The sequence below is a fragment of the Mauremys mutica genome, chromosome 1 (assembly GCF_020497125.1).
Source record: "Mauremys mutica isolate MM-2020 ecotype Southern chromosome 1, ASM2049712v1, whole genome shotgun sequence".
In the NCBI taxonomy this organism is placed as follows: Eukaryota; Metazoa; Chordata; order Testudines; family Geoemydidae; genus Mauremys; species Mauremys mutica.
In genome coordinates, this window is record NC_059072.1 from 164402446 (window position 1) to 164420261 (window position 17816).

A 17816-nucleotide genomic window follows, 5' to 3' on the forward strand; every position below is an offset into this window, starting at 1 on the left:
TCTCATGCCATCTCTTAATTGCTGCAGTTAGGATTTAAAGCAAAACACCAAATATCACAAGACTTGCAATTAAATTGCAAGAGTTTGCAACACTGGTATTATTTATTTAAATTGCACCCAAAATCCGCTTTATAGAACTAATAAGGTAGAAGGCACAAGAAAGAAGCCCATGTGAGCCCCTAAGGGCTTGTCTTAACGTACAACACAACAGTGGCACAACTGCACGGGTGCAGCTGTAACACTTTAGTGAAGATGCTACTACACCAGCAGAAGAGCTTCTCCCATTAGTGTAGTTCAGTTGTTCTCAAACTTTAGTGACCTGAGTACCCCTATTTTGATTTAAATGTTTTCGTGGACCTCCAAGCCCCGCACTCAGCCACAGGCCCCAGCCCCACTCCACCCCTTCCCTCAAGTTCCCACCCTGCCCCATCTCTTCCCGTCCCAGCACCCAGGAGACATACGGTGACAGTGAGCTGAGCGGGATCCATACTTGCCGTGGTATGTCGTCTGCATGGATAACCCAGGAAAAAAGGCGAGAAACTATTTTTTGCCGTTGCTTTCACGGAGGGAGGGGGGCCTGACGACATGTACCCAGAACCACACGCGACATTTGTTTTTGCCCCATCAGGCATTGGGAGCTCAACCCAGAATTCCAATGGGCGGCGGAGACTGCAGGAACTGTGGGATAGCTACCCACAGTGCAACACTCTGAAAGTCGACACTAGCCTCGGTACTGTGGACACACACCACCAACTTAATGCGCTTAGTGGAGACACACACAATCAACTGTATCAAATCGATTTCTAAAAAATTGGCTTCTATTAAATCGACCTAATTTCGTAGTGTAGGCATACCCTTAGACATGATGTAATGAGTAAGGGTATCAAGTAGTAGGGAGCAGAGGAAGGGTTGAGGAAGGAAAAGAATGGCCACATCACATACATCCGAAGAAGTGGGTATTCACCCACGAAAGCTCATGCTCCAATACATCTGTTAGTCTATAAGGTGCCACAGGACTCTTTGCTGCTTTTACAGATCCAGACTAACACGGCTACCCATCTGATACTTCACATCACATGGTTACTCAGTTTAGGCTTTGTAGCTGCTGCTGCACACACTTATTAGACAATGGGGTGACGACAGCATTGTTGTAAGTTATCATTATGAGAGTGCTTGATAGGGCACACAACTGATGTGAAGTTGTTGCACCACGCCCTCAGGCATTGTAATTATTGACATAGAAGAGTAAAGGCTAATTCCAAATGAAAATATGGCCCCAGCAGGGATGCTGCTCCCCTATCCCAAGGAAAAAGGGTGGCCATGAAGTTTACAAATACACTTATCCTGACTATGTCTGTATTTGAAGCCAATGGGAGCAGGTTAAGGCCCTTATGTTCAGAGTGGACATAGAGCAATCTTGGATATTTGGTAATCTGGATACTTTGTCACTTGAATATGTGGAAGGCTTTCCGAATGTTGTAATAGAATCTGCTAGCTTAGTTTTCCTACATTTACTCTGGGTAATAGAGGATGTAAATTTGCAAAGGTTTATTTAGGCTTCTTATTAGAAATTCCCATGGTTCTCTCTTTACTTCAAAACCGCATATCCAGTTACAGAAAATTATTCAGCAAAGGACTGTAAACAACTAATACAAAGAATATCTGGCTTATCACATTTCTTTTCCTTTTCTTGTAAGTATTTTTTGAAGTACTTGTGAAAGTTTGGACAGAACTATTTAAGCCCTCTACTAACAACGAATGAGTAAGGCAGATTGAACTCCCCTGACCTAGAGATATCATGGGCCATTTTATCCTTGGCCTCTTCACTGAGACTGTTAATTATGAATCCCTTTTTGTGTGTGTTGTGGCTATTTGTCTGATGGTTTCATCCCAGTTTCCTATCAACTCATTTCACATTAGCCATCAAATAGCCAGTTCTCCACCTTATAGCACTTCTAAATACTCAGGTCTTAGTCCTGCTTTTGAGATACCTGGACATATGTTCATATGTTTCTATGTAGCAGATAAACATGGTGTATTATAGGTAGGTAGGGGTATGCGTGTGTGTGTGTACATGGCTATTAGTTGATTGAATATGGTATTTGGAAGTGTATTGGTATTTCTGAAGGCAGGATCATATTAGTTGAGAATGGTGTCTTCTGAAAGTGGGTACGCAAAATTGATACACAGTAGTTCACTCTGATCCAGTTTGCAGCCACAAGTAAAGGTTATACTGACTAAAAATGTGGTGGGCAAAGCCAATTCTGCCTGCATACGTCTAGTGTCCTCAATGGATAAAACCCACTATTGGAAAAGGATAGCATGGTTTTCAGTGTAATACAAATGATCCCTGCTCCTGTAGGGTCTCACTTGTAAGTTAATAGCAATGCCCCACTGATTGGAGCCTAGATCCTTACATCTTTTAATTCTGGTTCCGTTTATCAAACCAGTCTGGGGTGGGAGAGGGACGGAATGACTTGAATTATGCAATGGATTTTTAAAGTCACATAAAATAAAACTTTTTTTGTTTTTTTTTGGTGGGGAAGTAAAACAAGTAAATGTCAGTGTTAACCATGTGCAACCTAATTTCGTCAGCAAATGAGGCAAGGATCCTGTGGATAATAGCATAATTCACCACACAAACTTCTCACATCCTGTGGGGAAAACAGTATTTTAGCATGTGATTAAAGACTATCATAATGCATAATTCATAAAGGGGCAAGGTTAAGGTTGCATGACCAACCTTTAATTCTGGCATTTTCTAACTTCTGAGTGCTTCACTTTGCAACCTTGGCGATGGTCTTTTAACATAGCGGTTCCATATGGAATTTGGTGTTGAAAATAAATGAAAAGCTAAACCCAGAGTTGTTAGTTCAATCCCTGAGGGGGCCACCTAGGGATCTGGTTCTGCTAGTGAAGGCAGGGGGCTGGACTTGATGACCTTTCAGGGGTCCCTTCCAGGTCTATGAAATAGGTATATCTCCATATATAAAATAGTGACATTTTGTAATATGAATCTTTGACTTCAAGAGTATAATGATTTGTCTTCTTTTGTTTAGTAAATTTCTTTGCAAAGGTAAAGGGATACTAAGTAGTTATTCAAAAACATAGCTATACGTTATCCAGTGCTTAAAACCTAAACTGAAATATAGTTTATGAGCTGCAAATTCAACTTTTTTTTCTATTTAGAATTCATTAGTTGTTCTAACAAAAGTGTTTAGGGGCTGATTTGCCTCTCATTTGCACTGCTTTTACACTGTTCTGACTTCACTAGGTCAGATCCTCAGCTGATATAAATTGGCATAGCTCCACTGAAGTCAACAAAATCAGTGAAGTCAATGATTTGCTACTGCTGAAAACCTGACCCATTGTCTTCAGCTGATTTACTCCTGATGTGCAGTGATTGAAGTGGGAGGAGAATCAGGCCCTTCATATTTGTTACTTACAAATGTATCATTGTCTTCTGCTGTGTAGGTGGGTGGGTCAGAGAGTCTCCATTTTGATAGCTGTTTCTAACAAATCATTATGTGCCCATTTCCTTGCAAAAGAGTCCCATACCTGACATTCTGTACTCAGACACAGCACTGCTAACAAACAGGCTATGCTGGTTATCGTTTCCTTGCAGTTTTAGGGAAGGGCTTGTGGAAATCAGAGTTTCAGGGTATGTCTACACTGGAAACTTCAAAGCGCTGCCGTGGGAATGCTCCCGTGGGAGTGCTTTGAAGTGCAAGTGTGGTTGCGTGCGAGCACTGGGAGATAGCTGGTAATCCACCTCCCTGTGCTCGGAGCCTGTCTACACTAGCGCTTTAAAGCGCTCAGACTTGCTTCACTCAGGGAGGTGAAAAATCACCCCCCTGAGCCAGCACGTTAGAGCGCTATCAGATGTAAGTGTAGACAAGCCCTCACTTTGTAGCCCTAAAGTGGAATAAGACTGGACTGTGGCAAAAAGCATGCGGTCTGGATTAAGTTAAAGGTGTCGGGGAGATGCTAGGGGAGGGTAATGTGTGAGGGGTTCAGGTTGAAAGAGCAGTTGAGGCTGATAATACAATTCAAAACAGTAAAGCAAGGCAATGTTGGGGGTGATCTTATGTCCTTCTTTTGTTTGAAATATAATTTGTTTATTGCATGAGTTCCTTACCTACGGATGCCATTACAAACCCTGGCTCCAATTCTGCAAATAGATCCACGAGGAAGGGTCTTGAACTCAATGGGTCTCTGAGCAGGTGCATGGATCCTCCCTCAGGATCAAGGCCTATATGTACTGTAATACTTTTGTCAGCTTTCTGTGTGTTTTCATGCTGCAGTAATCTGGATATGGCAAGAGGATGTAGTAGTATAATGCATTAGTGTCATATGTTTTCACCTTTTTTATGTTTGTTATGAGTCAGGGAGACGTAATTCAGGTGTCTTAAACTGCTAGGAAAAAAACCCAAAACTAACAAGCCTAATGCTACTTAAAACAAGCCACAACAGATGTTCATAGAGTTACGAGGCCAAAGGCAGAGCACTTTCAATTGCCTGAGAAATATACCAATATATGATATTGGTGTAACTGATTTCTATTAGAGTATGGTTCATTAGCATTAAATCTCTTTTTAAAAAACATAAGTAAAAGCATGAGAGCCGCATATGCAACATATTGTCCTACTAAGAACTGTTTTTCATAGTTGAGGGAAAAGTGAAAGTAATAGAAGAGTATATCTTTGCAAATTTCTACATCATTTTGTGGCCAAACAGCTACTGTCAGAGGACATACTGATAGCTATTGAAAGGGCAGTGTGGTAATTTGAAGGAAGGGTCATTTGAAACTCTCACTTTTCCTCTTCTACCACTTCCTTTGTCTGGCCCATCTGCTTTTTAATTTTGTTTTCTTAAACCACTTAAATTAGGTGAAAACTTAAAAATAATAAATAAAAAAGTTCATCTTTTCCTGCTATTCCTCCCCAATTAAGTAGGTGCTTGAGTGCTCTCCTGAACTTGGACCTGCGTTTTCCTCCTACCTGTTTAAAATAATGAGTAGCATTCTTCTCTCCCCAGTGCAGTCCCTGTCATGAACTGATGGGAGTTAGTGGACAGCTGTGACATCATTAAGAAGGCCTAAGAAGCCAATCGCAACATGCCTTTGGACATTCCATTGATCAAAGCCTGACTTTAATAAAATGTGATGGAGGAAAAGAAAAAGGCAGTATCAATTAAAAGTTAGCAATATGACAGGTAGGTTTCTGAGATCATATCTTGGCTTATTTCAGTGCCATTAGCCAGTATATTTGATTAACTATGCAAATCAATAAGCTTATACCGGGGTTGGCAACCTTTCAGAAGTGGTGTGCCGAGTCTTCATTTAGTCACTCTAATTTAAGATTTCGCGTGCCAGTAATACATTTTAACTTTTTTAGAAGGTCTCTTTCTATAAGTCTATAATATATAACTAAACTATTGTTGTATGTAAAGTAAATAAAGTTTTAAAAATGTTTTAAAAGCTTAATTTAAAATTAAATTAAAATGCAGAGCCCCCCAGACCGGTGGCCAGGACCTGGGCAGTGTGAGTGTCACTGAAAATCAGCTTGCGTGCTGCCTTTGGCACATGTGCCATAGGTTGCCTACCTCTGTTTTATACTATCACAGTGGAATATTCATGTTTATAAGTGCAGAGGAACATAGCATTCAGTTGCTGCTACTGAGCTCTTGAATAACTAAACTTAAAGGACCCAGTAACCCTATTTACAGATTTTTAAGGTTCAAGGAACCATTTTGACTGAATTAAATGAAATTAATAGTGATGTTGACAGTTTGACTCAAGCATCAAAATATGTTTGTGGAAATAAGTGTAAAACAAAATTATTTGTTACATTTCAGGTCTGCTAGTCATGAAACGGATTCTGCTGGTGGTTTTACTGGCTGCTGCTGCTATGTATGTTATACTTCACTGCAATCTGTGGAACACAGATGTCTATTTGTAAGTTCAATTTCTGCTGGGCTGATGGTGGGAATCATGTTACAATACTTAGGGTACATCTACACTACCCGCAGGATCGGCAGGTAGAGATCGATCTATCAGGGATCGATTTATCACGTGTAGTGTAGATGCAATAAATCGATCCCTGATCGCTCTCCCGTCGACTGCTGAATTCCAGCTCGGCGGGAGGCAGAAGCAAAGTCGACGGGGAGTGGCGGCTGTCGATCCCTCGCCGCAATGATGCAAAGTAAGTGATTCTAAGTTGATCTAAGATACGTCGACTTCAGCTACACTATTCTCGTAGCTGAAGTTGTGTATCTTAGATCGATTTCCGCCTCCTCCCCCCCCAGTGTAGACCAGGCCTTAGTGTCACAGCACCTAACTTTTAGCTCTCTTAGGGTATGTCTACACTACAAGAGTAGTTCGATTCAACTTAATTCGAATTTGTGGAATCGACCTTACGAAGTCGAATTTATGTATCCACACTAAGGACACTAATTCGACTTTGTGAGTCCACACTAACGGGGCCAGCGTTGACTTTGGAAGCGGTGCACTGTGGGAAGCTATCCCACAGTTCCCGCAGTCCCCGCTGCCCATTGGAATGCTGGGTAGAGCCCCCAATGCCTGCTGGGGGAAAAAATGTGTCGAGGGTGGTTTTGGGTAACTGTCATCATTGAACCGTCAATCACGCCCTCCCTCCCTCCCCGAAAGCGCCTGCGGGCAATCTGTTCGTGCACTTTTCTGGTCAGTGACAGCGCGGACGCCACAGCACTGCGAGCATGGAGCCCGCTGCAGTTATGGCCGTTTTCACCTCCTCACACCTTATCGTCCACCTCTTCCACAGTCAGCTGCTGAGAAATCGGGCTACTTTTCAATGGTGCTGCAAGCACTGGTGGACCATAGGGGACGTTTTACCAACATCAATGTCGGGTGGCCAGGCAAGGTTCATGACGCGCGTGTTTTCAGGAACTGTGGTCTGTTTAGACACCTGCAGGAAGGTAGTTCCTTCCCGGACCACAAAATAACTGTTGGGGATGTGCAGAGGCCTACAGTGATCCTCGGGGACCCAGCCTACCCGCTAATGCCCTGGCTCATGAAGCCCTATACAGGCGCCTTGGACAGCGACAAGGAACTCTTCAAGTACCAGCGAGCAGCGTGACCTGTGACTGTTCAGTTTCTTTACAGAGAAGCTGAACCTGCCCCTGTTTCTTTACCCGGTTACTGTTGACTATCCTCTGCAGTTACATACCCCGTTTCCCCCACTTCCAACACACGTGTAAAAATAAAATACATGTCCCATTGTAACTTAACAAAGGTTTCTTTATTAATGACTTTGCGTTAAAGGGTTGAAACTGGGATGCAGACTGTGCTGGGTAGGGTGTGCGGTGATGTAAAGACTGCCTCTGAACTCGAGGAATGACAGGCTCCTGCTCCTAGAGCGGTCCGCAGTGCCGGACTGCTTGTTTCAACGGAGCCTGCCATCCCTCCTTTTTGGGATTCTGTGTGCGGGGGCTATGTGACCTTGTGGCGGAGGAGGACGGATACAGATTCCTCTGCTGCGTGACTCAGCGGTCCAGGACAAGGACCGCTGCATAAGATCTGTAACCGCCCTCCCCCGCTACAAAGTCACATCCCCCCCACCCACACAGAACCTGGAAACCACCTCCCATACCGACCAGGGTGCCTACTGACTGCACTGTGTGTGTGACCTGCTGCTGATCCTGCCCACGTGTCTGTACCCTGGTAAAGGTGACCATCATATGCAATTAACAACCCCCTTCCCCACCCCACCCCCTTCAAACACAGTCTTCTGTGAAAAAACATGACGGAAACATTAAAAATACTTTGCTGTTAATTACTAATTAACTAGACGGGATGAAACTGGGATTGGGGCTTGGGTGAGTCAGGAAGGGAAGGACTTCTCAAAATTTAGGGTATGAGAGCTTTTGGGTACTTGAGCACTCTGCTGGAGTGCAGTGACAGTTTTCACGGCCCCTGGCGCCCCTCCTTCTGGTTATTTTGGGTGAGGGGGGTATGGGACTTTGTGGCGGGGGAGGGTGGTTGCAGATACACTGCAGGTGGGCTCTGTCCTCCTGCGGTCCTGCAGAACATCCACAAGGTGCCTGAGCGTGTCCGTTTGCTCCCTCATTAGTCCAAGCAGCGTTTGAGTCGCCTGCTTCTCTTCCTCACGCCACCTCTCCTCCCGTTCGCTGTGTGAGCACTGGTACAGAGAGAGGGTCTCCCTCCACTGGCTCTGCTGGTCTGCCTCAGCTCGGGAGCAGCCCATAAGTTCAGCGAACATCTCGTCCCGTGTCTTTTTCTTTCATTGCCTAATCTTTGCCAGCCTCTGTGAGGGGGATGCTGTGGCAGGTCTGGAGACAGTCAAAGCTGTGTGATGGGAAACAGGGAGTGAATTCCTTGCAAAGATACATTTTTGCGAACAATGAACACTGTCTTGTCTGTCTCTGTGAATTCTGGGTTGAGATCCCAGTGCCTGATGGGGCAAAAACCATTTTCACGGGTGGCTCTGGGTAAATGTCGTCAGTCATCTCTTCCTCCGGGAAAGCAATGGCAGACAATCATTTCGAGCCCGTTTTCCCTGGATTGCCCTGGCAGACGCCACAGCGTGGCAACCATGGAGCCTGTTTTGCCTTTTGTGACTGTCACCGTATGTGTACTAGATGTATGTATGTGTACTAGATGTATGTATGTGTACTAGATGTATGTGTATTCTGTATGTGTACAGCAGTGCTACACAGCAGCATGCTTTTGCTTTTGCATGACAGCAGAGATGGTTACCAGCCATACTGTACCATCTACCATACCATAAATTGGTAATAAGATGATCATGGTTACCAGTCCTTTTGCACTGCACCATTTGCTGCTGTCATAAGTGCCCCTGGCTGAGATCAGCCAGGGGCGCAAAAGCCAAAATTGGGAATGACTTCCACAGTCAATCCCTCCTTTTTGGTATCTAAAAATAGAATCAGTCCTGCCTAGAATATGGGCAAGTGTACTAGAGAACCACTGTATCATAGAACCAGAGAGCACAGCTGCTGTGTCAGATCCTGCATAGATTATGAGCTGAATGCTATTCACGGGGTGCTCCTGCAACAACCCCACCTGTTGATTCCGTTCTCCCCCAGCCTTCCTGGGCTACCATAGCATTGTCCCCGCACTTGTGTGATGAAGTAATAAAGAATGCAGGAATAAGACACAGTGACTTGTTAGTGAGAAATGAGTGGAAGGCAGCCTCCAGCTGCTATGATAGTCCAGACAGGACATTAAGCAGTGTGGAGGAGAGGAGCCCAGCATCCCTCTGCTAGTCCAGGGGCAATTGAATCTTTTCTTTACACATGAAGGGCGGGGGCTGATGGAGCTCAGCCCCCTGTTGCTATGATGAGGACGGTTACCAGCCATACTGCACCATCTACCAGGAAAAATTAGGACCAGGCGCCCTTGATAGACCTAACGGATGCTAGTCGGCATGGTTACCAGTCCTTTTGCACTGCACCATAAGGCTGATGATGACGGTGGATATCAGCCATATTGCACCATCAGCCACCCATGGCAGGGGGGCAGCAAGGATATTGGTGTTGAGTGCTGCAGCATCGCGTCTATCTGCAGCATTCATTAAAGATAGGGTGACATGTAAAAGAGTCAAGAGAGGATTATTTTCCCTTTCACTTCTGGGGGTGGGGGTGTGTGTGCGTACATTGCCGAGCTATGCCCTGACCCACCGCGGACACTGTGTTTGACCCTAGAAGCATTTGGAGCTCAGCCAAGAATGCAAATGCTTTTCGGAGACAGCAGGAACTGTGGGATAGCTTGAGTCCTCCAGTCCCCCCTCCATGAGCGTCCATTTGATTCTTTGGCTTTCCGTTACGCTTGTCACGCAGCAGCGTGCTGAGTCCCTGCTACGCCGTCTGTCTGGAGATTTTTTAAAAATACTTTGGACCAGGCGTAACAATACAGTAATTCCCCTAATTAGATGCAGGAGTCTCCAAGCGAGATCACCCTGAGGACGGTCACTGAAGGAGATAGAGAGCGCATGCTGCGTGAAAGCCAGCACAAACCAGGGGCCTATGCAGCCGTGCTCGGGGAGGCAATGCTCCCTGAGTATCTCATGAAAGCGTGGCGCGGAAAAGTGTGCTACCACGGAGCACCCAATAAGGCAGCTCTCCCCAGGAACCTCCTGCGGAGGCTTTTCGATTACCTCCAGGAGAGCTTCGTGGAGATCTCCCAGGAGGATTTCTGTTCTATCCCCATATATATAGACCTCCTTTTCACATAGTTCAGATTCCTGTTCCATTAATAATAAAAGTTTACATGTTTAACGCACTTACCGACTGATCCTTCCCCTGATTCAGGGTCCGGGTTAACGGCCGGGAAGGGTTGGTAGGGGCTCTCCGTGAGGGTGATGAAGAGATCCTGGCTGTCGGGGAAACCAGCGTTGTAAGCGCTGTCGCCTGCCTCATCCTCCACAAACCCTTCCTCATCTTCCCCGTCCGCGAACATCACCGAGGAACTGGCCGTCGACACTATCCCATCGTCAGAGTCCACGGTCACTGGTGGGGCAGTGGTGGCAAGCTCCGGAGCATCCGTTTGCCGCTTTGGTCTTCTGGTAGCCTTGTCTCAGGTCCTTGATTTTCAGGCGGCACTGCGTTGCATCCCAGCTGGATCCTCTGTCTGTCATGGCTTTGGAGACCTTCTCGTAGGTCTTTGCATTCCGTTTTTTGGAGTGCAGCTCCGAAAGCACAGACTCCTCGCCCCACACACCAAGCAGATCCAAGACTTCCCGGTCAGTCTATGCTGGGGCCCTCTTTCTATTCAGAGATTGCATGGACTCCTCTGCTGGAGAGCTCTGCGTCGCTGCCGGTGCTGCTGAGCTCGCCCCGATGTCCAACCAGGAAATGAGATTCAAACTGGCCAGACAGGAAGAGGAATTCAAATTTTCCTGGGGCTTTTCCTGTGTGGCTGATCAGAACATCCAAGCTCGGACTGCTGTCCAGAGCGTCAACAGAGTGGTGCAGTGTGGGATAGCTCCCGGAGCTACTAAGGTCAATTTCCGTCCACACCTAGCCTAATTCGACATGGCCATGTCAAATTTAGCGCTACTCCCCTCGTCGGGGAGGAGTACAGAAGTCGAACTAAAGAGCCCTCTATGTTGAACTAAATGGCTTCCTGGTGTGGACGGGTGCACGGTTAATTCGAATTAACGCTGCTAAATTCGAATTAAAGTCCTAGTGTGGACCAGGCCTTAGAAAATCACAGGAACAACACTGTGATCTACAAAGCTTGAGTTAAGCCTCTAGGTGCCCTTTAGAATGAATGGGGGGAGATCCACAGAAGCCTGCACACTAGATGTCGAGCTGCCTAAGTTAGCCAATGGGAGATGCTGACCAGAAAGATGTGCTAAGCCCTGTCCCTCTCATGAAGGTAGGCACCTCCCTGCGGCCTGGACTTAGGTGACTATTTCTACTTGCACTCCATTAGTGGGAACCCAGTATCTGGACTCAGGTGGCTTAGGTGATTTAATTGCTTCTTGCTGGAATGAGTTAGGTGCCTGCCTAGTTCCAAACAAAAGGGCCAGAGGAGAAAGTGGTGGTGCCCACCTAAAAACATTTAGCCCAGTGGTTAAAGCACTTCCTGGGATGTGGGGGAGACAGGTAAAAAATTAATAATTCTTTTAATCAAGTTTCCTGCTTGTTGATTTAAAGCGTGATTAAAACTGGTGATCTAAATCACTTTGACTTAAATCAATCCACCTTGTTTTAAAGACACTTCCTTCTGAAAGATTAGATTTGATGGTCTTTAGTTTCCACCTACCTTAAACACTAGTATGTGTAATTTTATGACATATAAGGCCAAATTGTCAAACCTGAAGAGCTGCCTACGTGTGAAAAACTCACACATGCATGTGTAACACCTCAGGTAACTGGGTGCATGAGTTTATTGTGGAAGCAAACACCTATAATTAAGTTTCAAACACAGATGTGGGCGTGTGCTCCAGACCTGTGGCTGCACATAGCCCTCCACTTCTTCTTAAGTCTGATCTGCAAAATGCTGTTCATGTGGTTTGTGCTATAAAATCATGAACTCAGCGGTTAATGGTTTTTAAAAAAAAACAAACATATAGTATTTCTCTTATTTCTCAGTGCTATGTGGCAACTTGAAGTCAGAACATCATTTTGCAATTGATTATGCAGCTGTAAATGGGTGGTTTCGCCTGCCTGCTCCTAACGCAGCACACGCATAATAGATATTGCAGAAAGTGAACCCCACTTTGCCTTCTTAAATAAGACAGAATTGTGCTTACAAATGTAAACATTAGGCCCAGACCCACAAAAAGATTTAGTTGCCTAAGTTCCATTTTTAGGTACCACTGTGATCCACAAAACCCACTCTCTGCTGCTGCCTTAACCCTGTAGGCACCTAAACTCATTTGGTGCATAAGTTTTGCAGTAAAAGTTCTCTAGACACCTATGTTTCTATCTCTGAGTATGCACACTGCTGCTTCACTCTAGGCATCCAGACACCTATCTCCCACTTAAACTCCAGCATGATCTACAAACAAGGGGAAGACAGGTGGAAGAGCACATATCTAGCCGGCCAGACCTGAACCGGTAAACGTGCTCAGAGACCACCTAGATCTATACCAAACAATTCGGGGGAGGGGGAAAGGACCTCCCAGTCCAGTGGTTAGTTACTCACCCAAGATGTGGGAGGCCCCTGCTTTAAGTCCCCTCTCTGCCTGATAAAGAGGGGATTTGAACAGGGGTCTGCTGCCTCTCAGGTGAGTGTTCTAACCATTGGGCTGTGGACAATTCTGATGTGAATCTTCCCAATCTCTCCTGTGCCACTGTAAGGAAATAATTTAAATATTAATTGGGCTAGAGAGAGACTCACTGTGTAATCCAGTGGCTAGATCATTCACCTGAGAGATGGCAGATCCTTGTTCAAATCCCTTGGTTTTTATCAGGTGGCGGGGGGGAGGAGGGGGAGCGGGAGGGCGGGGAGCGGAGGGGAAGGGAGGATTTGAACCAGGCATCTCCCACATCCTGGATGAATACTGTAAGCTAAAGGAAGAAAGGGAGAGCCTCCCCTGCCCCCATTTTACATGGACTTGGTCAGATGCCTAACTTATTCTCTCAAGAAATGTCTTAGGCATGTAAGCCACCTAACTCCAGAAGAGGGTTTCCTGGTTGTTGATCACTAGCAGAGATAGGGGCCTCCCTGAAGCCTGGATTTAGTTGCCTATCTCCAGGAGAGGAGGAGGGCTAGGACACACCCTCTTGTCAGCGTCTCCCATTGGGTATCTTAGGTGGCACCATGCCTAGCGTGTTGGCTTATGTGGAATGCATTCTAAGACACCTATCTCTCCCCATTCATTGTATAGGGAGCCAAGGTGCCTAGCTTGGATTTTGTGGATCCCATTGTTGTTCCAGTGATTTTTTTTTCTAGACACCTAAAAGTTAGGCATTGCAATGCTCAGTATTGCAAACGCCTAAGCCCTTTTGTGGATCCAAGCCTTATTCCTCAAGCTATATTCTGAATGGGCTGATTTTTCCATGCAGGATTTCCTCCTCCCCTCCCCGTGGTCTCTGTCTTCTCACGGAAGAACTCAGTATTTATGTTTTTAAGTAGAACTAGTAAGACCCTACCTGGTGTGGCTATCGAGGTGAGTCAGCAAGAGAGTTCTGTATCTCTTCACAGGGCCCTAACACCTGACCTCCAGTTGTAGCAGCTTTAAGAACTACTAGGTAATGAAGATAGGTATCTTGGAGCAGCACTGAATGATAAAAGCCTTACCAGTAAGAAGCATAGTATTAAGTAGTAAAATTAATATAAAAGCAACCAGAAGATTGCAAACCTTTATTAGGTCGTACATTTGTGTTTTATTCGTTGGTGGGATCTACTGATATTAGTAGAACTAAAAAAATCAATGTATTGAGCTTGGTTGTCAAAGTTTCCCACCCTGTTACTGCCGCCTGCTTTAGTTGCCTGTTCAATTCATATCAATTCTTTAATATTCTTTTCTTTTAGACTGCCGCCTACAGCTACACAAAGAAAATCTGGACTAGAAAATTGTTCATCGGCCCCACCATTTGAGTCTTTATGGAAGTAAGTCCAAACTGTGGGTGGAATGTACTAACTGAAGAGAGATTTTAGTTATCAACACATTTTGACCATTAATATTTTTCATCTTAACTACCAGATCAGATGTGACCCTCAGGGTCAGATTCCTAAGTACGCAGAGCTGCTTTGTGCCACTCTGTCAACACAAAGCAGCTGTGTGATCAGTTTACATTACTAGGGCAGCACAAAGCAGCCAGAGCATACTTATGAATCTGTAGTGAATAAATCATTATATTTAATTATTTAATAATAGTGACTTTATTTCCATAATGGAGACACACAATATAACAGCTTTTCATGCTTATACAGTAAATAAAGACTTTGTCTCTAGAACTCAATCATTCAGGGGCTTCATCTGATTTTTCAGTGATCTATGCTTCCACAGTTGCTTTCTGCATCTCTAAAAATCAAGCTATTAAACTGTACACCCATCACACTCCAATCGGTAGGCTAGAGCAGCGGGTCCGATTCTACCTTCACTGAAGGCAGTGGGGTTGCATGGCTATAACTGAGGACAGAATTTTACTCGGGATGTTACTCAGATAGTAATCCAGGGAGATTTTTGTGCATTTAGGGCCTGATCCAAAGCTCACTGCACTTAGGGGGACTGTCACTGCTGACTTCAGTGGGTATTGATTTGAGCTTTAAAGGTCCAAACGTCCAAAGGTCGGAGGTGCTTTCTTAACATTCTGTGGCAATATCTACCGTTCAGTGGAATTGTGTCTAGTTCAAATGCCCAAAAACTGTGCTCATCCAATCAGGAAACAGGATTAGTTACATGGTATTATTTCAAACTACCACAGCTCAAATTTGTGAAAATGGACTTGAGTACACATGGTGAATGGTCTGATCAATCCATAGAGTTGAGAATGAAATAAAATTTGTTGGGTAAATTTTGAACAACATATATTTGGGGAAATTATCTGCTTACGGACACTGTATGCATAGAAAATACTGGATGAATTTAATCTAAACTTTAAATCTCAGCTCAATTTAGGACTGAATAAGGACCTCTGGACTCAGCTATATGTTTCTGTTTAGCTTGTCTTTTAATGGAAGTATACTTTCATTCTTGAAACTCACATCACATTGAAGATGGAGCTCCAACTTATTGTGGAAATCAATGCATCAAATGAGTCAAAATTAATTCCACCTTTAATGAAATATGTGAATTTTAATGTCTGTATTTCCATGAACTAAAAAAGTGGGTTACCGATGGTTTACTTTCCATCTCCCCTTTGTACACAAGGGATGTTTGATTAGCCTCATCCTCAGGCATAACACAACAGCTCCTGCTCCATTTAAGGAAGCAAAAGTACAGGTATTCTGGTTTTATTGTAACTTGAGAGGTAAAAGGAAAGAAGAATTAAATTAACCCTGAGGGGATTCTGCACCAAAAAATTAAAAATTATGTGCACAATATTTTAAACTTCTGCAAATTTTATTTGTCAATAAATAACTGTGGCTCCAGCCATGGCAGTGGGGAGCACAGGCCACTGGCTGCACGGAAGTGGGAGATCACCCTGAAGCCCCCACCTTCCCTGATACAGGGACTTGGCAGTGAGGCTGCACCTGACTCTGACACAGCGCAAGGGCTGGGCCCTGCCCCTCTGCTTCGGGTGCACCAAGTGTGGGTGGGTAGACTCAGTCCAGCAGAATCCAAGTGTGGAGGGGCTTAGTGTGGGGGGAGAGGTTTCTAAGTGGGGCAGTCTGGATGTGGGTGGCTCAGTGGGAGATCTGGATGCACAGGGACTGATTCGGGGGTTCCGGGTGCAGGGGCAATGAGACTATGCAGGGGATCCAGGTGAAGGTGGTTGGGCCTCAGTGGGGGGGTCTGGGTGCTGGGTGAGTGGGCTTGATGGGGTGGGAGTCCAGGTACAGCTGGTTGGGGCTCAGTGGGGTGGGGGTCTGAGTGTGGGGGGGCTCATCGGAGGGGTCCAGGTATAGGGGGGTAGGGCTTGTCAGGGGGAGAGTTTGATGGGCCTGCTTAAAGGGGGAGCCCCAGCTGCTACCAAGGGGATGCTGCATGCCGGGCTCCCGCTCCCCCCCGCATGATTCCCCTATCCCCTTTTCTTCCCCATCTCATCCCCCTCCCCCTGCCCTATTCCACCCCCTTCCTTCCCCACTGCCTCTTCTCCCCCCCCCCCAGACCCACTGCCTGCACTCACTGTTGCGGCTCCCCTTTGCTTCTCTGCTGTTTTCTGCAGGAATTTGGGGGTGGGAGGGGAGGGTGTTTTCTGCAGATCCGCAGTCATGCAGAATTCCCCCAGGAGTAGAATTAGGATGCTGAGCCAGATCTTGAGCTGGTGTAAATTATCAGAGCTCCATTATGGAGCTGATTTACAAGGGTCAGAGCCTCCACTTATGTCACTTATGTGACTTGTTAGATTGGAGGGATGAAAAGATTTTTAACCTTATGGAAAATAAACCCAGGTGTGTTCATATCACAGAGTGAAGAATTAGGGTCCACTTTGCAGGGAGTAAGATCCATCTGCCCGTGAACAGTAGAGCTTATTACTAAAGCGACGTAATAATATTGACTTGTAGGGTTTGGTGTCATATCTAGGCTAGCCTGTTTATTTCAGATAAGTTATGTTATGTAAGTTACGTTATTTCCATGGTTTTCTTTTGTTCTGTTGTTTTCTCTGGTTTCTCTTCAGATCGTATAAATCTTTTGCCTTGTACTAAAGATTTCCATGGAGAATGTTTATTCTGTCAAATATATTTTTAATGTTAATAAATCATAATGTTTGTTTTAGGAAGTAGCAATATTGACTCATTAAACTATGATGGAAGTATTTATTCTGCAGTCTTTTATTAAATGAAAAATATAAAAGCAAGCCCTGCACTAACAAGTCCCAGTGAACACTGCTCTGCCTGTGTGTCCTTACAACCAGTGATGAGCTGCCAAAATATTAACAACAGGTTCCCTCCTCCTCACCTCACGAGGGGGTCGTGCCCCCCCCGGGGGTCGTGCCCCATCCAACCCCCCATGTTTCTTGACACCCCCCCCGGGGACCCCTGACCCATCCCCCCCTTCCCTGTCCCCTGACTGCCCCCTGCTGGCCCATCCAATCCCTCCTCTCATTCTTGATGGCCCCCCGGGACCCCTGCCCCATCCAACCACCCTTCTCTCTGTCCCTGACTGCCCCCCCCCCCACCTCATCCAACCCCGGCTCCTTCCTGACTGCCCCCGGGACCCTTGCCCCCATTCAATCCCCCTGTTCCCTGCCCTCTGACCGCCCCGACCCCTATCCACCCCCCCACAACCCACCGAACACCCCCTGCCTGCTCCCTGCCCCCTTACCACACTGCCTGGGGCCCAGACCGGGTCCGCTCGGCTGGCACCGGGACCGGCGCCCCGGGGCCCGACTCCCTGAGCCGGGCCGGGCCGGAGCCGCTCGGCCAGCGCCGCGGGGCCTGACTCCCTGGGCCAGGCCGGCGCCACTTGGCTGGGACCAGCCCGCGCCGGGGGTGCTCGGCCGGGGCCAGGGGGAGCTGGACTGGGCCGCGCACGCCATGCCTCCCTGGAGCCCCCACCCAGCTTACCTGCCTGCTCCTTGTTTCAGGCTTCCCGCGAACATTTGATTCATGGGAAGCAGGGGAGCGGGAGGAGAAGGAGGGTGGAGTGTTCAGGGGAGAGGGGGAGGTGAGCTGGGGCCGGGTGGACAGCTGCCCGAGCCTTTGTTAAATTTAAAAGCTTCTTTAGAACCGGTTGTCC

At 46.2% G+C, this 17816-nt stretch overlaps 1 protein-coding gene and 1 pseudogene across 3 annotated transcripts in view; both read left to right on the plus strand.

Moving 5' to 3' along the window:
* ST3GAL6 (ST3 beta-galactoside alpha-2,3-sialyltransferase 6) overlaps positions 1-17816 on the plus strand; it is an 83928-nt gene that overhangs the window by 27428 nt on the left and 38684 nt on the right. For 2 of the 3 annotated variants that reach the window (XM_045001725.1, XM_045001724.1), the window contains exons 2-4: positions 5038-5214; positions 5857-5956; positions 14003-14080. In XM_045001725.1, the coding sequence (XP_044857660.1) occupies positions 5208-5214; positions 5857-5956; positions 14003-14080 (185 nt within the window). In that variant the 5' untranslated portion in view covers positions 5038-5207. The remainder of the gene's footprint in view (positions 1-5037; positions 5215-5856; positions 5957-14002; positions 14081-17816) is intronic. The other variant, XM_045001726.1, reaches the window with a different exon arrangement.
* LOC123362324 lies at positions 16736-16845 on the plus strand (annotated as a pseudogene).